The following is a 25,730-nucleotide window of genomic DNA, read 5'->3' as shown; positions in this document are numbered from 1 at the left end:
CTTAAATTAGCCCAGTTGAGTGTAGAATAGTTAGTGGTCGGACAAGTGGCTATGTCAGCACCATACTCCATACACCATACAGCTACGGCATCACCCTACAGAATTAACTCGTTTTGCTTCATAGAGTCGAATGAAACCTGATGAATAATGTTATTGTATTGCATTACACACCGCTTTGTAGTTTTCCCATATACATATATCCCATAAATTTAACATGAAATACTGTACTACTATTATGGCTTCCGGTAGACTTTAGCGATAACATTTTGTAGTTTCTTTGATTACAAGATGTTAAATAAAATATCTAAATTATGTTCATTTATTTATTTATTTATTTATTAATTAATTAATTAAATTATGATTCTAGGTGATGCAAAACTTTTAGCCATAGGTGTTCTCTCTATTACAAAGTTATGGGCAAATACATACAAATATTATATTTAAATTGACTGCGCAACCAAACACACCTAGAAACTAGAAACTGGGGTCCTGGCTGCTGTAGCGTGAAGAACCAGAGCGATTATTACTATTTGAATGCAGTTCCTCTTCGTGTTGCTGAGGCTGTGTGTCCCACCTTGAGCAGCTTGTCCTTCTTGCGCCTCCACTCCTCCCACTCGTTGACGATGCGGCCCCACAGGATCCAGGTGTCCTCCTCCAGGTGGCTCAGGTTACTGCTGGCTGAGGAGCTGGAGACCAGAGAGGAGCCGCTGTTCCTGCGGGAGCCACTCATCGAGCGCATCGACTTCGAATCAGCTTCTAGCAACCTGAGAGAGACAGACACAGACAGCGGGTGACCGAGCTTCTCAAACCAGCCTCCTTACACCAAATGACTACGCGTTGAGCACCAAGACTTCGAATCAGCTTCTAGCAACCTGAGAGAGACAGACACAGACAGCGGGTGACCGAGCTTCTCAAACCAGCCTCCTTACACCAAATGACTACGCGTTGAGCACCAAGACTTCAAATCAGCTTCTAGCAACCTGAGAGAGACAGACACAGACAGCGGGTGACCGAGCTTCTCAAACCAGCCTCCTTACACCAAATGACTACGCATTGAGCACCAAGACTTCGAAGCCACTTCTAACAACCTGAGAGAGACAGACACAGACAGCGGGTGACCGAGCTTCTCAAACCAGCCTCCTTACACCAAATGACTACGCGTTGAGCACCAAGACTTCGAATCAGCTTCTAGAAACCTGAGAGAGACAGACACAGACAGCGGGTGACTGAGCTTCTCAAACCAGCCTCCTTACACCAAATGACTACGCGTTGAGCACCAAGACTTCGAATCAGCTTCTAGAAACCTGAGAAAGAGGAAGAGGGAGAGGTAGCGAGAAAGAGAGAGAGTCACTGAGCGTCTTCAACTAGCATCCTTACACCCATTTACTGCTCATCAAGCACATCGACTTTGAATCAGCTTCCAACAACCTGGGAGAGAGACAGAAGGAGCGCTTCTCAAACCTCAAACCAGCCTGTGGAAATGATGAACGTCACTGGCCAGGCTGTTGTAACCAGGAAGAGAGACTCAGAGGCAGAGAATGCAGGTTTAAGAGCTGGAGTGCATGTTTGATAATAATAATAAATAAACAAAAACACTAAAGAGACATGCACAAAAACACATTAACAAATAAAACGGGCTCAAGTGCCAAAACAACAGGCTATACAAAACACTCACGGATGTAAATAAGCACAGATGAATGGCACAGCACGGAACACGAAAAAAACACACGCCACATACCTTCACCTGCATTACCTCCAACACACTAATGATCACAGTATGCATACACCTGTGGCTTAATTAATCATTTAAACATTGATTCACTTGACGGCTCCAGCCATATTCCCATGTGTGTTTTTGCAGGGAGGGTTTTAACTCCCTCCCTGCCACCAATTACAATCCCCCCCCCCCCCCCCCCACACACTCACATACCCCTGGACTGCTACACAGCCTATTACTGCTGGCTGAGGAGCCTGAGATCAGAGGGGCTTCTACCAGCTTGAGACAAAGACAAACTAAATACAGACTTTTATTTATCTATTGGATTTTAGGCTTTAACCTCGAAAAGATGATCAAAGACACCTGGAACAGAACGGAAGAAGAAATAGGCGTTAATCCCTTCAAATAAAACTAAAACACCCAGCAGCGCTAAAATAAAAACTTAAGAGACTCGTGGCAAACGAAGTCTTTTGAAATGTTTTTAGTGATGAAGTAAGTTTTGGTTCACATGCTTCTAACTTACTTCTTTAAACACACGACAGCTAGAAAGGCTTTTTTCAGCCAAAACCTTTGTGATTGGATTTAATAAATTACTTTCAGTCTTTTTTAATCCCTTAAAACTCTTAAACCTGATAAAGCACAAACCTAAATCTATGTAGTAAAACATTTTGGGAACTAATATGGAACTGATAAGGCAGCTCTAGTTAGATCTGACACTATTTAGGTCATTAAAATAGTCCAATTTTAGTACTCAGCAGTGCCCCCTCTAGGGGAAGACTGCAGTATTACCTACTCTCCTCCTCCGCAGTGCCCCCTCTAGTGGACGCCCTCAGTATTATCTGCTCTGCTCCTCTGCAGTGCCCTCTCTGGTGGACACCCTCAGTATTACCCACTCTGCTCATCTGCAGTGCCCCCTCTAGTGGACACCCTCAGTATTACCCGCTCTGCTCTTCAGCAGTGCCCCCTCTAGTGGAAACCCTCAGTATTACCCGCTCTGCTCTTCAGCAGTGCTCCCTCTAGTGGACACCCTCAGTATTACCTGCTCTGCTCCTCTGCAGTGCCCCCTCTAGTGGACACCCTCAGTATTACCCGCTCTGCTCTTCAGCAGTGCTCCCTCTAGTGGACACCCTCAGTATTACCTGCTCTGCTCCTCTGCAGTGCCCCCTCTAGTGGACACCCTCAGTATTACCTGCTCTGCTCCTCTGCAGTGCCCCCTCTAGTGGACACCCTCAGTATTACCCGCTCTGCTCTTCAGCAGTGCTCCCTCTAGTGGACACCCTCAGTATTATCCCCTCTGCTCCTCTGCAGTGCCCCCTCTAGTGGACACCCTCAGTATTACCCGCTCTGCTCTTCAGCAGTGCTCCCTCTAGTGGACACCCTCAGTATTACCCGCTCTGCTCTTCAGCAGTGCCCCCTCTAGTGGACACCCTCAGTATTACCCGCTCTGCTCTTCAGCAGTGCCCCCTCTAGTGGACACCCTCAGTATTACCCACTCTGCTCTTCAGCAGTGCCCCCTCTAGTGGACACCCTCAGTATTACCCGCTCTGCTCTTCAGCTGTGCCCCCTCTAGTGGACACCCTCAGTATTACCCACTCTGCTCTTCAGCAGTGCCCCCTCTAGTGGACACCCTCAGTATTACCTGCTCTGCTCCTCTGCAGTGCCCCCTCTAGTGGACACCCTCAGTATTACCCGCTCTGCTTTTCAGCAGTGCCCCCTCTAGTGGACACCCTCAGTATTACCCGCTCTGCTCTTCAGCAGTGCTCCCTCTAGTGGACACCCTCAGTATTACCCGCTCTGCTCTTCAGCAGTGCTCCCTCTAGTGGACACCCTCAGTATTACCCACTCTGCTCTTCAGCAGTACCCCCTCTAGTGGACACCCTCAGTATTACCTGTTCTGCTCCTCCAGCTTGGCCAGCAGCTCCAGCTCATCAGGGCTCAGGTTGTCGGAGTCGGCCGGGGAGCAGGCTGGCACAGACAGGGTGGCATCGTGCGAGGAGGAGTCTGGGCTGAGCGCCGGGCTGCCCGCTGAGTTGGGGTCCGCTTCCTGAGCGGAGGGAGGGGTGGAGGGCTCCATGGCCTCCAGAACGGGGCTACCAGCTGGGTTCAGTTCCAACGCGGGGGTCGACATGCCTGCTGAGATGAGGGGGAGGCTAGTGGAGCACAGGGCCTTCTGAATAATGATGACTCCTCACCTGAGAGTACAAGGAAGGGGGTCTGATTATATTAGCATGACGTAAGTGCACTCTCTTTGGTTCGCTAGCTGACTGAATCACAACACAAGCATGTTAAATATTGAAAAATGTGAATAAGTAAAGTGATGTTATACAGCACAGAGCTTGTACAATTCATGCTCAACATGGTCTAAGCAAACTGACTTAGAATCAGAGTCGTGAAATACCGAGGTAAGACTGTATGTACTAAAGGACACTTGTAACATTCAGTGACAAAACAACTTGAAGTCTTTCTCGATGTCGCATTTGAAAGACTAGTGGAAACTTTTCATATCGAATGTTAGAACTTTCTTTCAGGATATACCACCACTGAGAGTTTTATTGTTTTTGATTTTTGGCTTTGACCTGAAAAAACAACGCTGATCAAAGACTCCTGAAACCGAACGGAATACAACCTACATATTCAATAGCGCTAAATTTAGAGACACTAAAACAAACTTAAAAAACTCAATGACAAACAAAGTATTTTTGGTTTTCTAAGGAGCACTCAAAATGTGTGCGCACTGGTTTTACAGCCCCAGATTAGCACGACCCTTCCCAAGATGAGTAAGGCCGTATTTTGTTTTCCATGGCTATCACGATTTCTGTGAAATGTACCCATCGCTGTGTAATATTCCCATTTCTGAAAGAACAGTGCAAATGTACGTACTTTTTTATTATTTTTAAACTAGGGCTTATAATTTTCGGTTTTAACCGATAAAACACCCCCAATACAAAAAAATAATGAAATCGGTGGATAGCCAATAAATACTGGAAAACACAGGGAAAAACTGTGGAAATGGTTAATCAAATCACGTTGACGTTACCCTATTCCCATTAAAAAATAAAACCTACTACCAAAATAATAAATGCATTTCCCAGTGCTGCTGGGCAATGTCCCGCCTTCCTGACTTGCATCTATCATTGATTAGTTCTGAAAACTTTAAACCCGCCCCAACTACTGAGTGACAGCAAATTCCTACATTTCTATTGGAGACTCCGCTTGCGAGATTTAAAACGAGATTACAATCAGGATGGAGGCTTGGTAGTGGGATTTCAAGCTGTATTACAGTTAAGACACGGAGGATTTAAAACAGAATTGTGGAATGTAAAAAAAAGGCTAGACACAAAAACCCCAGAAGAATGTGCCCGTGACCAAAAGGATTTCACTGTGGAAGACAGCAAAGGAAAGCAGGTACAACTTAAAAAATAGCTAAAAATAATCACAGAAAAATACAATTAATAAAACCCGCAAAACAGCAGCACTATTTATAACGCACCACCTGTTACACTGCATTCAGGAACCTGGCAGACGGTTTAGTTTGCTCCCGGTTAATGCTTGAACACGCTGCAGAGAGCAGCTCGATTTCTTTAAAATGTCTTCAATGAAAAAGACTGCAGCTGCATCAAAGATCAGAAATCTATTTCTACTAAAGAGCGCTCTGTCCAGTACAAGAAGGGGACATTTCACGTGTCTGTTGTTATCTTTACATTTATTTATGTTTTTGATAATTCACTGATGGTAAAAACCGAAAGACTTTAAAAGATGGACATGGTACAGTTTAGCATTTACTGTTTTTCAGATAAGCATTTAAATATTTAGTAACATCTAGAGAAAATGGTCAATTTTGAATGTGACAACGCTATTTTCTTCTGCTTTAATAAATATTATGTTTAAACGTGATATATCTTGAAATACCTATTTTTATACTGTGAAATTAGCCAAATTTTTACTGTGGAAACAATACAGCCATAAACATTAGGCACAGGAGTTCAAGATGAGTTCTAATGGGGGGTTGTGAAACCAGCCATTAGGGCTATATATTGTTGTTAAAGCTAGTGGCTGTATAGGAGTAGACCCACCATTAGAGCTGAAAGGTTCAACTTCAACTCCACAATGATGAGGATTACGGAGGCGAATGAAAACCTACAACTCTTAATGAAAACAACACAATAATTAACGGTTTAATTACTTTTTAATTTCTAGGTGCCAGCAGGGAACACTGTATCACTGTACACTAAAGCATCAGAGTGCGTCACCTACTATATTACAAACGCAAATGAGAAAAGAAAATATGTACAGTATTTCAGTATTGAGCAACAGTCATTGTAGTTTATGGTAGCTGGTAAAGGGTAAATTACCTTGAGCTTTATTTCTTTCTGCTCTATTGTCCTCGTTTGTTTAATTTGGCCAGCGTGACTCTGTCACGATCGCAAGCAAAATTAGAGCAAGCCACTGTCAGCGATGCTTCATGCTGTACAGCTGTGGTATGCATGAATAATAAAAGACTAAACATCCATACCAGCACACCATAGAAACCACTTCAGGACGTGATTAATGCATGATAAATCACAAGCCCTGGGAACCTCACTGACACAGATCAATGAGCGACCCTCAAAACAGGTCCTATAAAACATTACCAGTTACAGCAAACGCTTAGTATAACATGTTTACAGCAGGATTCACAAAAACAGAAATGTGGAAATCAGCGAAAAGCTGGAGAGTATCTGTGCACAATCCTGGCATTGTCTCAAAGTAGCGTTTGGTTTGGTTAACGTTCCCTGCCTGGGTTGCACTGTTCGGTACAGCACTGCAGCCCTCCACACTCCCAGCTCCCTCCCGGACACATAACCAGGGCTATTGTCTCTGCTGCCATGCCCTTCCCATAGCGCTCCCTCCATCTATACAAAGCACAGATTTCAGCCTGAATGCATATGCAAGCTCTCTGATACAAACTAATTAGGATCAGGGAGGGGGAGTTTGCAAAATGTGCAAACTGAATGTTTCTGTTTGGATAATGCATTACAAAATTGTTATTCGCAACCCAGTTGAATATCGGGCAGGTAATAAAATACATAGAGTTTTTTTTTTTTAACCATTATTATTTTGTATTTTTTTTTAATAGAAAAATAATTATTCGTAGACTCACAAAATCCTTCAAATATAACTGGAAAAAGCCTGCAGAAATTATTATAGATATGATATATGGATGTCTACGGCATTTCCAATGACATAAAATACTACCTCTCTACTGTACCTTGAAATACACAGCCTAATGTACTGTACAGAGATGTATAGGTATGGTTTGCACATTTTCTACAGACAGCGTGGCAGAAGCAAACCCTAACTGTGAAAAACGATTTCTGCTATAAACAAGAGGCAATGACCGCCACACAATGTATTACCTTATAATAAATTACTATTAGCCCTAAAAAGAAAAGCATTTTTTTAACTATACAATACAATATAAACCGGAATAGAGTTTCACAAGCGAGGAGCACAACAGCAAAAAGCTCTGGCTCCAGCTGATTTAAGATGATTTTTTAGAACAATTACAAGTTCTGCATTTTCTGATCTCAAAGAACAAATAGGAACATACAGAGGAAGCAGTTCTTGCAGATAGGATGGCCCTAATCCATCCTTATAAGTTATTACGGCAACCCTAAAATCAGTTTGATAACTTCAGAATTATATCGTATGGCTACAGCCTAAAGTTTAGCGTCACTGTATAGAATTAACTCATTTTGCTTTATAAAGTCAAATGAAACCTGCCATAGCTGTATGTTCTATAAACTGGATGACACCTAAACACAGAATAAGATGGACTGGAACGTTGACAAATGCTTAACGGTAATTGGTGGATTTGTCATCCGTGTGTTACAACAATACTATTCTTCTTATTTCAATCTTGTCAGCTTGATTCAGACTTGCAGCTTGTACGCGAGGACCGTTCCTCTGCTCTCGCCTGGCTGCGATGATGCTCTCCTTGGCTCTCCTCTGCCGTGAATATTTCCTCCAAGGCTGCGGTGCGGGTCTCAGGGGTCCCAGGAGGTCAGATCTGAGCAGTGCAACTCCAACGAGCTCTGGCAGATTCGCCTAAAGCGACTGTTGCCTCCAGTTCACTGGCATTCCATCCCGCTTGATTTTTTTTTCTGCCTAAATGGGTAAGTTAGTGAACAAGTAGCCCAATTACGGTGGCCAGGGTCCGGAGGAGCCTTTAACAAGGAATGAGATCAAATCTCAGCGGTGACAAGCAAATACAGACACACACACACACACTATAAATCCAATACAACATGCATTTTTAAAACTGTAGAGTCCTCTCGCTATCATGCTTCGATTTTGTTTCAGGGACACATGGGGACCGCATAGCTGCAATTAAACTGGGTGAAAAGCAATGGCACGTTTCATTTGTACACATACTGTGCCAGCGCAGTGCCTGCCACGTATTTTGAGCTGAAAACAAAGCACAGCTTTTTAAAAAGCTTATTCGGGCCCAATGAAATGTGTGCGTTTCATATTTAATAGGCTGGTAATGTTTTAAAACAGGGGTATGCGTGCAGGTTGACCTGCCAAATGTGAGTCAGTAAGCTTTTATATATTACCATTTTTAACACAAGCAGAGCTGTCGAGTTTCATAAGGGCCATGGTGCTATACCACTCATTCACAGCCTAATGGATTTCTCATGCCATCTACCTGCAATACGAAAACGAACGTAGTTTCGTTTTCCGTACTTTATTTTCACTTTGACTAACCTTGCTTACCCTGCCACCACACTGCTGTCCACTTCCTGTGCTGAACTTCCTGTGTGAGCAGGATGTGAATCTATAGTGGAATACACCAGTCTGGCAACATATATACAAAACAAGTCTGGTCGGTAACATCCATGTCCCGTCACCACGGCTCTAAATCCTAAATCAGAGCTGCAGCATCAGTGTGATCAAAAATGTTACTGTTCATGTCATATCTGAACTGCACAGAACAGTATTGAATAGGAAATGGCAGTGAGCAGCTGAATGACAATTGGATTAGCGGTATTGAATATATGCCACTACATAAGGAAATTAATTTTGGTAAAGTACATTAAAATGACTGAATGACTTCTCGCGTTCTTAAGACATGTAAAAAAAAAATTATATATATATATATATATATATATATATATATATATATATATATATATATACACAGCTCTGGAAAAAATTAAGAGACCACTGCAAAATTATCAGTTTCTCTGGTTTTACTATTTATAGGTATGTGTTTGGGTAAAATGAACATTTTTGTTTTATTCTATAAACTACTGACAACATTTCTCCCAAATTCCAAATAAAAATATTGTCATTCAGAGCATTTATTTGCAGAAAATGACAACTGGTCAAAATAACAAAAAAGATGCAGTGTTGTCAGACCTTGAATAATGCAAAGAAAATAAGTTAATATTCATTTTTAAACAACACAATACTAATGTTTTAACTTAGGAAGAGTTCAGAAATCAATATTTGGTGGAATAACCCTGATTTTCAAGCACAGCTTTCATGCGTCTTGGCATGCTCTCCACCAGTCTTTCACATTGATGTTGGGTGACTTTATGCCACTCCTGGAGCAAAAATTCAAGCAGCTCGGCTTTGTTTGATGGCTTGTGACCATCCATCTTCCTCTTGATCACATTCCAGAGGTTTTCAATGGGGTTCAGGTCTGGAGATTGGGCTGGCCATGACAGGGTCTTGATCTGGTGGTCCTCCATCCACACCTTGATTGACCTGGCTGTGTGGCATGGAGCATTGTCCAGCTGGAAAAACCAATCCTCAGAGTTGGGGAACATTGTCAGAGCAGAAGGAAGCAAGTTTTCTTCCAGGACAACCTTGTACTTGGCTTGATTCATGCGTCTTAAATAGTAAAACCAGAGAAACTGATAATTTTGCAGTGGTCTCTTAATTTTTTCCAGAGCTGTATATATATATGCAAATCTCCCAACTTTACTGACACAATGGAAATATTCTTCCACTGAATCACATCACAAGTAAGATTTCCGTCAGCGATCAGGCTGCTCTCCTTACTGTCCATTTAAAAGAGATCCTATCAATATTAATATAAATGGAACATACTTCTGGCAGCACGTTTGTGGTTGGGGTTAGGTTAAGGGGTTAAGGATTTGGTTAGGGTGTGGGTTGGAAACTGGAATCGGTTACACACAGAGTAATCTGATGTTGATAAAGTTTCAAGTTTTGGTGCCCAAAATAGGGGTTACCACCCTTGGGCTACACAAAAACGGGACCCCCGAAATGGGGACGGGGTGTTAAAAGTTTAAACTCTCTTTGGCAATCTTATTTACATCCAACAGGAAACACTGATAATAATATAACTACTACAGTGTGCGTCTGTGCACTAATATTGTATCCTTTTTGACACCTTCCTCAAAACCGGGACGATCCAGGAAAAAATGGGTCAAACCTAATGAGGTTTATTCAGTAAATTCCTAAGGCATATTTACTGCTTGGTGGTCCCTGTATTTCATTAGAGGCAGTTTGGCATCCCTGTAGCAAAAAGCCGTTGTGGGCTACAGTATTTCAATTGGAAGACCCCTGCAAAACGACTAGAGCTGCGTGATTCGGGTCCATTTACAAGAGCCTTTGTTTGTATTGCACACAATGACGATTTCTGCACGAGTACAGCACCCGCCTGATGCTATCGGACAGCCATTTCATTCTAGTATACAGTAGTGTGTATAATTGTACTGAAAAAAAAAAAAAGGTTAACGATTGATATAATTCTACCTTTCATAGCACAGTATACATGTAATAACATGATCAGATAGACGCCATAACCTTGTTTCAGACAGACGTTTTCTAATGAATTGTCACATTAAGTCGTATATATCAATACTAAACTGAAATAAAATCTGCATTGAGGGGGTGCCAATTCAGATAACGCGGATCTGTTTTGTTTATATCGGTTTGTATTATTATTTTTTGTATCTGGTTCTTTAACTATTTTTTTTAAGCAAGATAGTATTTTATTATTATATAAATAAAATAGGGAACAAGCGAGTGGGAGGAAGCAGGGATTTCCTATAACATATTCCCGTCCCTTCCCCCTCTCTCTTCTCTCTTCTCTCTTTCTCTCTCTCTCTCTGCAGATGTGTGATGCTATGCTGTGCAATGCAATACTGTACTAGCCCTGTCTTACTATCATTCCTGTACATGCAAGTGACTCGCGGTGGCAACCCAAAATTAAAGAGAGAGGCGACTCACCTGCCCCGATCTACACCTCCATGGCTGAGTCGAGGCTGATGTAAATAATTAACAACCTTAATATAATGATGGACACACTCCCAGCTCCCTCCTGCCGGCGACGGGCATGGCCGAGGGCTTTTCAGTGAACAAAACCGAGCTCTCAAATCCCGTTTTTAAAAGCGAATATTTCAGCACGGATGCGGCTTCCCTGTTTCACGGTCAGTGAGTGCTTTGCTGGACAGGCGGAGGCTTGGTTGGAAAAAAAATCCTCAGCTGTCAGAGTTAACTCGACCAAGCTTCCTCAAGGAGTTCCCGAGGTCACGCCCATTTTGGGACGTCACCTCCCCCGCTGCCTCATAAACAGCCAATCGCTGCGCCAGCTATTCGACAACACGCAATTAAGCGTTTGTATTGACAGTTTGGTGAACCAGTTGAATAAAGGGAGAAGTTTGAAGGACAAGGCGACTCGCCAATTGGATGATGGTATTTTTTATTTTTTTAAAATCTTGTTTATATGAGCGTTGTCTCGTTTAGGGGAATGTTTTGGTCGCTTCCATTGAGGCGGAGCGCACCAATCAGAAAGAGGGAGACGTTTTGATTGTCAGAGGGGTTGACCAATCGCACGGAGTTTTTATTGTACGATCGTAAAATTGACAGAATGGGGATGCGTCGTCCCTTTACATTATTTTAAATTATCATCCTTACAATCGAGCTTTTATTTAATGTGACCGGCTGCTATTTTATATAATAAATACCACTGTCGTTACTGTCATTTAATTATATAGATCAAAAGTCATAATTAAATTATTCGTGGATTACTGTAAAAAAAACAAACAAACATTGATTTCACATCAGAAAAGAAATAGCATGTTGACTCATCGTCATATTGTCCCACAGTTTACCCTGTTAATATCATATCAGTAGGAAACTCTGGTTGGCTGTGTGGTCCAGTGGTTAAAGAAAGGGGCTTGTAACCAGGAGGTCCCCGGTTTAAATCCCACCTCAGCCACTGACTCATTGTGTGACCCTGAGCAAGTCACTTCACCTCCTTGTGCTCCGTCTTTCTGGTGAGATGTAATTGTAAGTGACTCTGCAGCTGATGCATAGTTCACACACCCTAGTCTCTGTAAGTCGCCTTGGATAAAGGCGTCTGCTAAATAAACTAATAATAATAATAGCAGTAAACAGCACTGAGCTATCGTGATTAGGGTTTTCATTCAGCTTGATTTTGCTTCGACTTCTCCACTTAGGGTGAGCAGATGTTTTGTTTTCTTCTTTTTTTTAGATTTCAACAAATAATTGAATGCCATTGTTCTTATTATTTTGCTGTTGTTTATAATCATTTATAAGAGATATAGTCTTTGTTTTCCGGTCTGTCTGTCTGTCTGTATATATGTCTGTCTATCTGTCTGTCTGTATATATGTATGTCTGTCTGCCTGTCTGTCTGTCTATATGTCTGTCTGCCTGTCTGTCTGTCTATATGTCTGTCTGTCTGTATATATGTCTGTCTGTCTGTATATGTCTGTCTGTCTATATGTCTGTCTGCCTGTCTGTCTGTCTATATGTCTGTCTGCCTGTCTGTCTGTCTATATGTCTGTCTGTCTGTATATGTCTGTCTGTCTATATGTCTGTCTGCCTGTCTGTCTGTCTATATGTCTGTCTGTCTGTATATATGTCTGTCTGTCTGTATATGTCTGTCTGTCTGTCTATATGTCTGTCTGTCTGTCTATATGTCTGTCTGTCTGTATATATGTCTGTCTGTCTGTATATGTCTGTCTGTCTGTCTGTATATATGTCTGTCTGTCTCGCCAATTGTACGGGGCGGCTTTGCTTACAATACAGTTATTGTACTTTTGCAAATTTCTTTTTTTTTTTTTTTGCTATTGTTTATAATCACTTATAACGGATACCTAAACTAGTGTTACTGAAACAATCTGCACGGAAGTTGGAGCCCCCAGGGTGTATTTAAAAACAGCGCTGTGGGGTTTTGATTATAAAGACAAAAGCTTTCTGAACTTGTTAAACAGATTATTTTATGGAGTCATTTTCATATGCCCCGGAGGGAGCTATGATGAACACAAAACCGTGAAAAGTTACACTTCAGTTATTTCCTGGTCGTTTGTACAATTGCAGGTTATTGTTTTGTTTCTTTTGAATACTGCATATAAAGAGAATTTTGTGAATCTTAGCAGTTGTCTATAATGGCCCATATTTCCTCCATTGTTTAATTAACTCCTGTTTTTTTTTCTGAAAGGAGAAAAAAAAATCATGTTACAAAATAAGGACAACACACATTGAGAGCGCTGAAGAAAACTTGAAAGCAGTTGTTTGGTTCTCGTTTTGTAAAAATATCAGGAGTTGTACCTCTTTTAAAAAACAGTTGTTCATTAAAGCCTGGAGTAAACGTTTTGAATATATGGCCTTGTGAACCAAAACGTTTGACTTCAGCTAACTAGTTTGTTCTCCCCAAGGAGTGCAGGTACTATTATACACCACCAGAGGGAGCCCTCCCTCTCAACACTGAAACAAGCAGTAAGTGACTGGGCACCTCACAGTACATGAAAATAACAGTATTTAATGACAATTACATAATTAATACGAATTATCTTACTTAACTACATAGCATTGAAGTAATTAGTCTCAAAGCGATAGGCTACTATCAACCACGATTGTAAGTCGCCCTGGATCAGGGCGTCTGCTAAGAAATAAATAATAATAATAATAATAATAATAATAATAATAATAATAATAATAATAATAATAATAATAAACATGTTTTTCAATCAGAAAAGCAATACGTAACATGCCATCCATCAATTTACCGTGCAGTCCATTTTTGGTGCTTTTGATGCTGTGTATATATATATATAGTGTGAGATGTTGCACAAGAAAGTGTATTTGAAATGACAAGCGGCAGGGCAAACGGACTTCAGTGTACGACAAGGACAAACATTTTTATTTTTTCAAATCTTGTTTAATCTTCGCGTATATTGTGATACTCTTAATTACAACGTGGTTCGTGGAGCCATGCGGTCTTCTGTGGTCTTGGGTGGCTGTGGTTCTGGTTTCTTCTCCAGTTTCATTGCCATCTGACACCTACAAACAGGAACACAGAAACAAATAGAGAGACGTGGCTTTTCACACTCATTGCTGTGGATTGCTGCCCGAGTTACCTTGGCAGTCATTACATCTAAGTACTGACTGCTAGCAGAAACTGGGATGGAAGCATGCTTAACAATAGCGTGCTGTAGCAGCTGCTGTACTGCAAACAACATTCAGGTTGCAAATGACTGGATGCTTCTAATTTTTAAGGCAAAGGGAACAAGATGAATAGTAAAACTGATCATGTTTCTAATGCTGTTAAGAAACAAGGGAATTGATTTGAAAGCCTTGGGACACACTCCTTTAACCCTTTAATGTACCCATAATGAACTGCCAGCAGGATGACAATCTATTGGAAATAGCATATGAGAGTACAATGTACTAGTAATGTTAAACCGGTTTGCTGCACTTTGACATAAGTAGAGTAGCTTAGGGTTAAAATGAGTGGCGAGATCAAGCCTGTGCAGAAATGTATTGGAATGAAATCTGGTAAACAATTAGCCTCGGCAACCTTGCAAAAGAGATTGGGTAGTGGTCGGATGCACTTGAATGGAGTAACAGCTAAAGGGATAAATGTAATTAGCAGGATAACAAACTGTAGACAGACTGTGGTCACGTGTGTCCTGAGCCCATATGGTATAAATACCAGGCATGGAGGCGACACAGACAGAGAAGCCTCTAATACCTCCAGGGTCATGGTGGGCTATCGGTGAATCAGTCTGAGGACTCTCTCCAGAGGTTCAGGCAATCTGATCAGTTGTCTATCTCTGTTAATACTAGTGGCACGTATTGGATCTAAGCAATACATGTAAAATGTGACATGGGTATTTGGAATTAATAAATGGTAACATTGTTCAAATTTGAAACATGGTCTGGTCTCATCATTACAGAACAATTCCGTGTTTGCTTTCATTCATAAAGCTTACACTGAAGTCATGTATCTCCATGGGGCTGGCTATTGTAAACGGCAGTGCAGTACCTGGGACAGGGGGAAGCCCCGTGCACGCTGACCACCCCGAAGTGTCCGGTCCGGCCCCCGAGCCGCCGGCCGTGCCGGTGCCGGGACTCACAGCATGCGCTCAGACGCTGCACCACCACCCCGTCCAGAGAGAAGCGCAGACTGAACCCAAAGCCAGGGCTACGATGGGAGTGAATCCGAAAGCGCTCTGCAACAGAGACACAGCGCGCGGTTAATCATAATCATAATCATACAAGCAAGAGCAATAACCATACCACCACTACTACTACTGCTAATAATAATAATAATAATACCAAGAACAAAGAAGTGCTTTACAAAGAAGGTAAATCCAGCTCGAGTCAACCACCTTTGTCTGGGATAATGTGACCTTTCAACTTGCCCCACCTTCTCTCAGTACATATAAATGTCGAGTGGGCGGGGTTAGCAGAGTCGAATAGTCACATGGGTTGAATGGAATGTGGAAGGCTGTTCAGTCCCGGCACTTAGGATTCTCCGGACAAGCTCCAAGCAGCTCAAAACCAGGTAAAAACAGATTTGAAGAAAAACGAACCCTCAGTATTGGGGCAACAGAACCTAGAGCCACTCAGAATAATGACTGGAAGCACCATACATTGGTAACCGGTAATAGGAAATGTAAAGAAAAAACCTTTCAAATGATACTTGAAGCTCCACGGATAGCTCAGTCTCTTGTACTGGGACTTACCTGACCTACACACCACGTTACTGGATCCTCAGCTAATGCACTATCCTTGCACTATTGCACTACTAATATGTCACTGTAGATATAACATTGTAGTAATCCTAACTTGTTGCATCCTATTTTATTTTGTATTATTTGCACTTACTGTAAATTACTGTATTTAAACATTAATCTTGCATTGTAACCCTGTACTGCCCTGTAACACCTTGGATAAAGGCATCTGCTAAATAAGTAAATACTAACAATAATAATAAAGAAGGTCATGCTCTCCGCACTTGCCTTGCTCCAGTAGCTTGCCCTTGAAGACACAGAGGTTCTCCCCACCACAGTGCTGCTGGTAGACAGCCACCTCGTCTCGGGGGTCCTGGCGTTCACAGGGCAAGCTCACCTGCTTCCCAAGGTAGATGAGGGTCACCACCGGAGACTCTGCCCCGCTGCCTGTCTCACCTTTCAGGGAGCCCTGCAAGAACTTGGGGTGTGTTTAATGGATCCCATAGTAAAAGCATAGCAAAGTGTAATATAGCATAGGAAAAGCATTGCAAAGCAAAGGTAAGCATTGTAAAGCACAGAGAGGTATTGCAAAGCAAATACTATATATATATATGGTGACAATAACAGACTTAACTTTATAAGGAGTTTACTAATATCCTGGCAAAATAACCATTAATAACCTGATATAACAAATATGCCTGTTTGGCTGTTACTGAAATAGAGTACTAGGCACTGCATTGATTACACTAGCGTATACAGTATATACATATTCAATACGGAGTCTATTGCACTGTGCATGCACAGCATATTCGTAATAATTAAAAGCAAAGCTGTATTTTGCTACTTAATGTTCAGGATAGTCAAACACTGCACAGCGACTTAGTTAAATGTGATCCTTCTAATCCTAGGCTTTTAATTCCCAAAGTGATATTAAGTGGGGTGGAAATCAGCTGCATAACTGTTAATAGTGAGTGACATTAAGGGATATTATCAGGAAAGTGTTCCTATTGTTTCCCGTTATAGTCTGGACAGGATATTTCAATGTGGTGATAATAAACAGAAGATACATTATGAATGAATAGTTTTCATTATATAGGTTTAATTTTGGATTGTTTGCAATCTTAGTTCACAAAAATAAATACATAAATTAAAAAAAGAACCTACGGCAAGTTTCAAATACTCATGATTAGTGATCAAAGTTGTGAAAAAAAAGCCATAGAGAGGAAGGAAATCACCTGGTACAGGTGAACTCGTACCTTGACTTTCTGTGTCGACTCTTTAGATCTGGGCTGGCTTCCCTTCTTGGGGGCCCTCCCCTTTTGTCTGATTGGTGCACACCTCTCGGCAGGTGTGTCCGGGGGGCGGGGAGACAGGTCAATAACAAGTAAGCCGCAAGGGGTGACTCCACTTCCAAGACTTAATCCGGTCAAGTTCTCGATGGTTTTCTTGTCCAGCTGAAACAAGCAAGGAAGCAGCTCAGTTTCTGGGAATGCCTGCAGAGAGAGTTATCTACGTGATTTAGCATTTTGTGGTTTCAAAGCTGCCTAATATTGTGCACAGCTGGGTTTAAATGAGGAAGTCTGATCAAGTTGTGGCTTTCCTTCTAGGCTGTTGTATTTTCCACAGTGGGTATTGAAAAGGTCATTAATAGCATACCCTGGTTTTACTATGAGTTTAATAAGACACACTTTGGCTAATCAAGCTCCTAGGGAAATCTAGAATGGTGAAACTGCTATGCAGTAGTCTTATTTTCCAGCCCTGTTTGATATTGAAAGTTGCACTCTGGCAATGTTTTTGATAGTTGTATATTTTAATGGCTCCTCTCAGTAGGACTACATTAAAGAGAAAACATAAAATCCATGTAAAAAAATATTTTGCTCAGATCTTTTCAGATGTCCGTTAAGAAAGACCTGTTGGTGAACAAAATGCAAACTACCAATAGTATACAGTGAAAGTATTCTCTTATAGCATACAAGGCTGGGTCAGCTGTGCATGTTAACTTCTAATAAATAAATCATCCGTTGTAAAATGAAATGGTAAATGCAGAATTCATTCAATGACACCTCCTCCTACCCCTGACAGATATCGCTTGATCCTCTCCGTCCTGATGTGGACTGCATCCTTCTTCCTTCTGCCGGAGCTGGGAGTGGAGTGCTGGGCTCTGTACCCCGTGGTTCCTCCCCGCTGTGGTTGATCCTGGTCCAGCCTTCTCTCTGCTGTGTCCCTGATTCTATGGGAGCTTCTCTAGGTCAGAAAAACACAGCTATTGTCACCAGGAATTACTATTGAACATAAAAAAGTGTTGTTTTTTTTTACTTTCAAAATTAGGTCCATGAACGAGATGAAATCTGGACACAGGATAAGATTCACTGGGATTATTAGACTCATTCAGGATTTATAATGTACATTACAGTACAGCACACCTCTGTGTTGTGATACTTCTCGTTGATTGCGGTGACCAGAAGCTGCCTGGTTTGGTCCATGTGTTCCTGCTTGGCGATGTTGAGTCGATAGACCTTCTCTGAGACAATTTCACCTGAGTGGGTTACCTATCGAAGCAAAGCAGGCACACATCCAGAACTGTAAAACACTCAAGAGTGCTACACTTAGAAATACTGAAAGAAACATTTTGACTAGAAGTCTTTCTCAGTGTCGGTGTAACATTTAAAACGACAAATGTATCGACTAGAAATATTTCTCAGTATCTTTAGAGTAAATCTAATGACAAACGTTTTGACTTTGTCCATGTCTTTGGTGGAAATTCAATGACAAATGTTCTGTCTATTCAAACATTGAAGACATTGCGAAACATTTGCCATTGAATTTACACCGAAGACATTAAGAATACTATGGGGCACCTTGTGTCATCAATAAATATTTTACTACAAATTGCCATCCAATTCTAATAATACAATATAAGAAACCATTTCAGACTACACACAAGTCCCTAAATTAAATGTAGTTTATTGCAGGTCATTTTAAACAGGTTCGTTTTTACGATTTTACAGATTGTGCTGCTGATGTTTTGGGGTAAAGAGCTTTGAGAATGAGCGAAAAGATGATTTGTATAAACAAACAATCACAAATAAAACACATCAGCTCTGTGGAACTTGTGGGCAGTGATTACCAGGCCAGCTTTCCTGAGATGTCTGCGTATTCTCCTCCTGTGGAAGAAGTGAGCGAGGTTGTCATCTCTCAGTCCATTGTAGGAGGGGATGAGGCTAGGAACAGAAAGGAGTCTCAGCTCGGCCTCAGCACGGTTCTGAACCCATTGTTCGATTATTATGATCGAGCTCTCCACTGAAACCAGGCGCTGCCAATCAGACAAGGGTCATTGGTGTCGATTGGAGCCGATTTACCATTCAGAGTGAAACGAGTGAAGAAACGGCTTCTTGGGTTTGCGATGATCGCTGCTTCTTACACTCTGGAGAACAGCGGTCCGCACAACCCAAGCAGCACATTTAAAGTGCTGTTCCCGTATGACTAATAAAACACTTTCGGTGGTAGACATACAGACACGTACATAGCCATATATGAAACATATCATATCTATTTCTTTATGTACACATAGATCACGTACACCAACCAGTCACGTAAATCACTATAAGGCAGGGCTATTAAAACAAACCTGATTCGGTTGCCTTTTACTGCAGATTCACTCTTATTTTTCCTGCTCAATTTTAAAACAATGCCACTTATAAACCAAGTAAACAAACTCACCTGCTGTCTCCCGACGGCATGTTGTGTGAGCTGGATCAGTCAGCTTGCTCTGGATACATCTACCTGGGTGGCAGGGTCAAAGGGCTGGCACCGTAGCAACGCTTGTGTTGCCTGGCAACAGTAAACAACAAGATTCTAGATGGCAGCTCAAAAGGATTGATGCTCCCGGACACACACACACACACACACACACACACACACACACACACACACACACACACACACACCTTTCACTAGGTAGACTGTTCCAAGCTTAACCTCTAACTTGCCTTTCTTAAGCTTTGATTTGTTTTCATGAGACTTTTTATGATGACATTTGCAGGACTAGCAGCACTGGTTTACTCTTTCTCTTTGGAGGGTGAGGGAGGGAAAGAGCAGTTCATGCCTCAAGCCTGCCCTGGACTGGAGGGAGCACCCTTTATCTTAGGAGGGGGTGAGGGAGGGAGGGAGCAGTTCAGTCTCCATGCCTCAAGCCTGCCCTGGACTGGAGGGAGCACCCTTTCTCTTAGGGGGGTGAGGGAGGGAGGGAGCAGTTCAGTCTCTGTGCCTCAAGCCTGCCCTGGACTGGAGGGAGCACCCTTTCTCTTAGGGGGGTGAGGAAGGGGGGGAGCAGTTCAGTCTCCATGCCTCAAGCCTGCCCTGGACTGGAGGGAGCACCCTTTCTCTTAGGGGGGTGAGGGAGGGGGGGAGCAGTTCAGTCTCCATGCCTCAAGCCTGCCCTGGACTGGAGGGAGCACCCTTTCTCTTAGGGGGGTGAGGGAGGGGGGGAACAGTTCAGTCTCCATGCCTCAAGCCTGCCCTGGACTGGAGGGAGCACCCTTTCTCTTAGGAGGGGGTGAGGGAGGGAGGGAGCAGTTCAGTCTCCATGCCTCAAGCCTGCCCTGGACTGGAGGGAGCACCCTTTCTCTTAGGAGGGGGTGAGGGAGGGAGGGAGCAGTTCAGTCTCTGTGCCTCAAGCCTGCCCTGGACTGGAGGGAGCACCCTTTCTCTTAGGGGGGTGAGGGAGGGGGGGAGCAGTTCAGTCTCCATGCCTCAAGCCTGCCCTGGACTGGAGGGAGCACCCTTTCCCTTAGGGGGGTGAGGGAGGGAGCAGTTCAGTCTCCATGCCTCAATCCTGCCCTGGACTGGAGGGAACACCCTTTCCCTTAGGGGGGTGAGGGAGGGAGCAGTTCAGTCTCCATGCCTCAATCCTGCACTGTATTGGAGGGAACACACTTTCTTTAAAGCAGCTCTTAATTTTTCCATTTTTGGTAAATTGGATAACAAATGATAAAAGCACAAACGACAGTGTTAAGTCTGTATTGCCCAGCAGGTGGAGTTGTATATAGTCATGTTTATTTACATCTCTAAGTGGTACGAGATAATAATGGAAAAGAGACCAGCCAATAACTTGTTTAAATGTTTTTATTTCAATTGGGTTTAAAATAGAAAATATATTCTGTATTCATTTCCCTAAAGCATCTAACAGAGAAACACTCACACACACGTACACGCACACGCACACACACACACACGCTCACACGCGCACACACACACACACACACGCACACACACGCACACAGGCACGCACACACACAGGCGCGCGCACACACACACACAGGAACATAAGAGCATAAGAAAGTTTACAAACAAGGGGAGGCCATTCAGCCCATCTTGCTCGTTTGGTTGTTAGTAGCTTATTGATCCCAGAATCTCATCAAGCAGCTTCTTGAAGGATCCCAGGGTGTCAGACACAGGCGCACACGCACACACACATGCACACACACGCACACACACACACACATTACTGTAACAGGATAGCATCAAGAATGAGACTCTGAGGCTAGAAACTGCAGTTAAAGTGCTGTTGGCACAAGTTTATTAACAAAATAAACAAAACAAACACAGTAACAAAGCAACTGGCACAAGGGCCAAAACAAAAGGTTCACACAAAACAAAACAATACTTCTGTCCAGCTGGGCATTTGCCTTCATAGACCAAAACAAATTTACACAGTACACAGCACACAGCACACAGCAAGACTCCCTTAAATCCTATCCAAACACTCTCTCTCAGACAAAGGATTTTCTCTCCTTATATCCCATATATATATACACTATCTCAGGGCTGACTCCTCCCATTCTCTTATGATTGGCTGCTCATTTTGCATTCCAAAGAGGGTGGGTGGTGTCAGAACAAAGTCGCCTCTTTCTCAGTAAAGAGGGCGGAGCTGTGTTTGTGCAGGAACCATGTAGTTTTTCAATTCAGTTTTTCTTACAGTAGAGACTGGGGTGATGTAAGCGCTCTGCATGTGAAATAGTGCCGAGATCATTTAATGCCATGACACTTATATGTGACGACTACACAATGCTTCTATGGCCTCTTGTTAAGCCTCGTTGTGACATCTCTTAGTACAGTAAAGTCTAACCAGCCCCTCTACAACTCGGCATTCTGTATAATTCTGCATGATTTTTGGGTCCCAACCAAATCCCTACTGAAACGAAAGGTGTGATCCCCTCTACAATCCGGAACCTGTCTATTATGGAATCCAACATGATTTGTAAGTCTTAAAATCAAGCACCAAATCAAGTGATTTTTCTTGTCTAAATTTAGATTATGGAGAAAATAAAATTAAAATTGATACAACCTTTGAATTACTAGGTGTACCTGGACAGTAAATGTGAACGTGTTCAAATAGTTGGTCAGTCAATTATACCTTTTTTCTTTAGGTACAGTATGGGATTTTACAGAACCTCGTTAACCCAGCACACTGTATAATCCGGCACAATTTTCCGGTCCCACGCCTTGCTGGATTAGACAGTTTTTTCTGCACGTCCATGTGTTTCATTGGTCTGTAGTACATGTTTTGTTTTTTTCTACAACACCAGCACAAAATGACTTTTACAGCTTTCTATAAACTCAGGTGTGTTTTAAATGTACAGACAGCACTGTAGGGCTGACCAGAATCCAGCTAGCAAGTGACTCATTGGTCTAAAAAAAAAACACAGTGCTTTATTTTAAGACTGTGTTTTAATGCCTGGTTTTTTTACTGTCATTGTCATGAAACCTCTGGGGAGAGTTCTTAAATAGCTGCACCCAAAGAATACCATGTCTGAAAGTGTTTGTTCGTGTTCAGAATGCTCTTCAAGTCATTGCTTTGTACCCTCGGAGTCCAGAACTCCACTGACCCAATCCGCTGGAGGTCCTTTTCCAATCCAGAATAGAGCTGGAAAAACAACTTGAACTAATAATCTGATGAATTTGAGGATGAGAAGTGTGTCACTGGCACGCCTTATTAAATATCCAGCAGTGGAAACATGAGCGCAGGTTTCTGCTGCTCTACCTATTGTAGCTGCCAAGGAGAAGGTTCCCCTCTATAATAAATATCATTTTCACAGCTCTCTCTCTTCCCTCTTTTGGACGATGCTTGAGAACTGCTGCTGAGCAGTTTTATACTGTGTTGAATAAGAGGTGCTGTTTCTTCACTCCTCAGCACATTTACTTGGCTCGCTGGAGCTGTCTCTGTGTATATCTGAACCAGAATAGGGGAATTGCTGCAAATAATGAGGGAAAGCCTTTCCGCTGGCACTTGGGAAGGGTAAATTGGAACAGACTTGGATAGAAATGACACTCAACCGCTAAAATACACACTGCGTTTAGAGGATGGATACAGGAATCTGAAATGCAATTGCCATGCCAGCTTTATAACTAGTCAGCCACAGCAGATGGGACAAGTGGACTGTGTCCCTTTGCTCGACCTCTGCTTTAAAATAAATACATTCGTCCTACTCTGTGAACAGCGCAGAGAGGGGAACTACCAGCAACATTTGGTTGCTTGTGTCCCCAGGTTCCAGCCAACATCAGTCTTTGTTTAATGGAAAAAAAAAAGTTACAAATCAGTCAATATCAGCACTCTTGGTTTATTATCTCAGGATTGTCGGCACCGCTTTGGAAAGACAGTCTGTCAGCAGTAGTCGGAATAATCTTCTTCTACATAGTTCGCTGGGAACAAGCCAACCTGTGAAAAAAAATATTTATACATTATTATTATTTTTATAATAGTAGTATTATTTCTGCTTATGTTCTTGTCACGGTTTCACTTCTTGTTTAACCCCACTTTGTACAGCTATGGCCAAAAGTTTTGCATCACCCTATAGAATGAACTCATTTTGTTTCATAAAGTCGAATGAAAACCTGCTGAATAATGTTACGTTAACATCTTGAATTACATACCGCTTTGTAGTTTCACCATATGCTTAACGGTAAACTGACATAAAAGGAAACATGTGACATTTCGAAATCGAACATGAAATACTTACATGATGTTGAATAAAAGATCAAAATTATGTTCGTATAGTTTTTGTTTGTAAAATAGCTGTAGATTATTGGGCTCATTTTGCACACCCCCTGGATCAACATGGATTTAACTGGCTGCAGAACTTCTAACCTGCACATAGGAAAACTAGTTCTGTGAATATATGCAATATCTATATGGACTACCAATATACACTTGTCATAATGGGGCATATTCAAAAAGCATGCCATTAAATGCATTGGACAATAGCATGCACAAGCTTTCCGGATCACAATGCCTTTAAGGAGAGATTACTATACCCAAACCCATACATACAATGCAAAACACTTGCATTATTATTCCTGATTGTGGGAGCTGATTGGGTTGGTTCCAGCACTGAAATGGGTTTTCTATGTCATGTTATTGCTCTAGTCCCTTCGGATAACTTACCCGCCCATAGATCTCTCCCTTCCACCAGCCCTGCTGGCCCTTCTTTGAGATGATCTTGATGACGTCCCCTTCTCTCATGGAGAGCTCCAAACGGTCTCGCGCTGAGAAGTCATACCGAGCCCTGGCTGTGCCGTAGTATCTCACGCTGCCCGCTGCAACCCACACAAGAAAATTATGTTAATACAGCATAGTGCAGATTATCCCATCCACAGAGAAGCGATAGAGGGAGGGAGTAGTTCAGTCTCCGTGCCTCAAGCCTGCCCTGGACTGGACGGAGCACCCTTTCTCTTAGGGGGTGAGGGAGGGAGCAGTCCAGTCTCCGTGCCTCAAGCCTGCCCTGGATTGGAGGGAGCACCCTTTCTCTTAGGGGTGAGGGAGCGGTCCTATCCTTGGCCTCTCTTTTTGGAGAACAAAGCAAAGATACCAGGAGCCTGTCCTGTGCGTCATTTCAGCTGTACTGAGCACACTAACCTGGGGACTTGGCGACTGTCTGTTGCTCAGGCTCTTGGAAAGGGAACTGCAGAGTCGTGTCCAGAGCCTTGAAGCATTCCTTCAGAGTGTTGCGCTGGTAGAACTCCACAAGCTCCTGTGCAGCGAGAGAGGAAAATAAAAAACACATGAGGACATCAAAAGCACCTGATTGTTGAGGAGCCTAAGTGAGGGAAACCACCCCCACCTCGTTTAGCACAACACTGTGACTTTGTGCGGTCAAACGAACGGAAGGCCCTGCTGTATAGAGTTCATGAAAAGATTACAAAACTCTGATTCTGAGTGCAGCTGTGTTAAAGGATGCTGTTATGTGGCTGCTATCAGGGAAAGCATGTTTTATTGGCTGAGAAGGTGTCAATAAAGCTAAACCTCACCTGACCTGGTGCAAGCAGGAGTTGCTGACACACAGAGATAAGAAGCCAGCAGCTAAGCTTTGCACTCAGAGACTGTATAAACAGCAGCACTTGGAGGTGTATTCGAGAAGCATCAAGATCCTCCATGAACACACACCAACGCTGTGTCCGCTGCTTCTTCCACAAACTGGAAACTGACATCACTGCTTCATTTCTGTTAATAACTAGTGGCCTCATTATCATGTCTAATGATAGCGATTATGCTGCAACTTTTGATTATTGGGATCAATAAAAGGAAACTTGTTAACTTCTGCTTAAATCCTAGTTGTGTCGCTCCTTCGCACAGAAAAATACACATATCAATGAATGATTTCGTTGCCTTACACTGCCGGAAGTAGATCACACAACAAGCACCAGTGTCGGCTGTCGAATGAGCCTGGCATCTCAGCCGAACCCAAGCAAGGCTGTCTGTTTAGATGTTCAGGACCACACCCACAGCCTGTGTTGAATTCATTGTGTGTTTTATATTTACACTTGGTCCCACGCCTGCATATCTGAATCACTGTTGCCAAGCTGTTTGAAGAGGCTAGGAGCTCCCTATCCCCAGGGCCAGCTGCAAGGGTGGGAATGTGGGAGGTGTGAGTTGCAGACAACCACTTATATATTTATATTTTTATTTATAATTTGTTGGTAACCGTGGGAGTGGCATTTCACCAAATGGGGATGTCCC

At 42.6% G+C, this 25,730-nt stretch overlaps 3 protein-coding genes across 10 annotated transcripts in view; all 3 read right to left on the bottom strand.

Annotated features, from left to right (window-relative positions):
* Window positions 1–11,253, bottom strand: part of LOC117402068 (EVI5-like protein) — a 63,088-nt gene extending 51,835 nt beyond the window's left edge. For all 7 annotated transcript variants that reach the window (XR_009310727.1, XR_009310728.1, XR_009310726.1 and 4 more), the window contains exons 1-3: window positions 10,961–11,253; window positions 3,607–3,909; window positions 575–764 (exon numbers count right to left, since the gene is read on the bottom strand). Coding sequence is in view for 2 of the 7 variants with exons in the window: in XM_059008214.1 (XP_058864197.1) it covers window positions 575–764; window positions 3,607–3,845 (429 nt within the window). In the remaining 5 variants the exon portion in view is untranslated. The remainder of the gene's footprint in view (window positions 1–574; window positions 765–3,606; window positions 3,910–10,960) is intronic.
* Window positions 11,254–13,498: 2,245 nt separating this feature from the next.
* Window positions 13,499–19,517, bottom strand: LOC117401945 (glutamate-rich protein 3-like). Of its 2 annotated transcripts, none has more exons than XM_034002697.3 (8): window positions 19,436–19,517; window positions 18,843–18,936; window positions 18,139–18,264; window positions 17,789–17,959; window positions 16,972–17,169; window positions 16,004–16,193; window positions 15,025–15,211; window positions 13,499–14,039 (listed from the first exon to the last, which is right to left on the bottom strand). In XM_034002697.3, exons 1-8 carry the CDS (start codon window positions 19,453–19,455, stop codon window positions 13,949–13,951), a joined length of 1,077 nt encoding a protein of 358 aa, XP_033858588.3. In that variant the 5' UTR covers window positions 19,456–19,517; the 3' UTR covers window positions 13,499–13,948. The 2 variants fall into 2 exon arrangements, with proteins under 2 accessions (XP_033858588.3, XP_033858589.3); XM_034002698.3 differs by having other exon boundaries at window positions 16,004–16,184.
* Window positions 19,518–21,265: 1,748 nt separating this feature from the next.
* Window positions 21,266–25,730, bottom strand: part of LOC117965657 (proto-oncogene vav-like) — a 47,846-nt gene continuing 43,381 nt past the window's right edge. The window contains exons 25-27 of the mRNA XM_059008086.1: window positions 24,630–24,744; window positions 24,159–24,310; window positions 21,266–23,432 (exon numbers count right to left, since the gene is read on the bottom strand). Coding sequence (XP_058864069.1) covers window positions 23,379–23,432; window positions 24,159–24,310; window positions 24,630–24,744 — 321 coding nt within the window. The 3' untranslated portion in view covers window positions 21,266–23,378. The remainder of the gene's footprint in view (window positions 23,433–24,158; window positions 24,311–24,629; window positions 24,745–25,730) is intronic.

This window comes from Acipenser ruthenus, chromosome 36, assembly GCF_902713425.1.
Source record: "Acipenser ruthenus chromosome 36, fAciRut3.2 maternal haplotype, whole genome shotgun sequence".
NCBI classification, from domain to species: Eukaryota; Metazoa; Chordata; class Actinopteri; order Acipenseriformes; family Acipenseridae; genus Acipenser; species Acipenser ruthenus.
Note: the sequence above shows the minus strand (reverse complement) of the source record. Positions and strands in the feature narration are given on the sequence as shown.

What these genes read in the sequence shown, in the direction of transcription:
- LOC117401945 (XM_034002697.3), bottom strand. Translation starts at nt 19,455, where the DNA reads ATGCCGTCGGGAGACAGCAG. An exon ending in AGAAGTATCACAACACAGAG is followed by an intron (nt 17,960 to 18,138) that starts GTGTGCTGTACT and finishes TTTCTGACCTAG; the next exon opens with AGAAGCTCCCATAGAATCAG. An exon ending in AGTCGACACAGAAAGTCAAG is followed by an intron (nt 16,194 to 16,971) that starts GTACGAGTTCAC and finishes ACACACCCCAAG; the next exon opens with TTCTTGCAGGGCTCCCTGAA.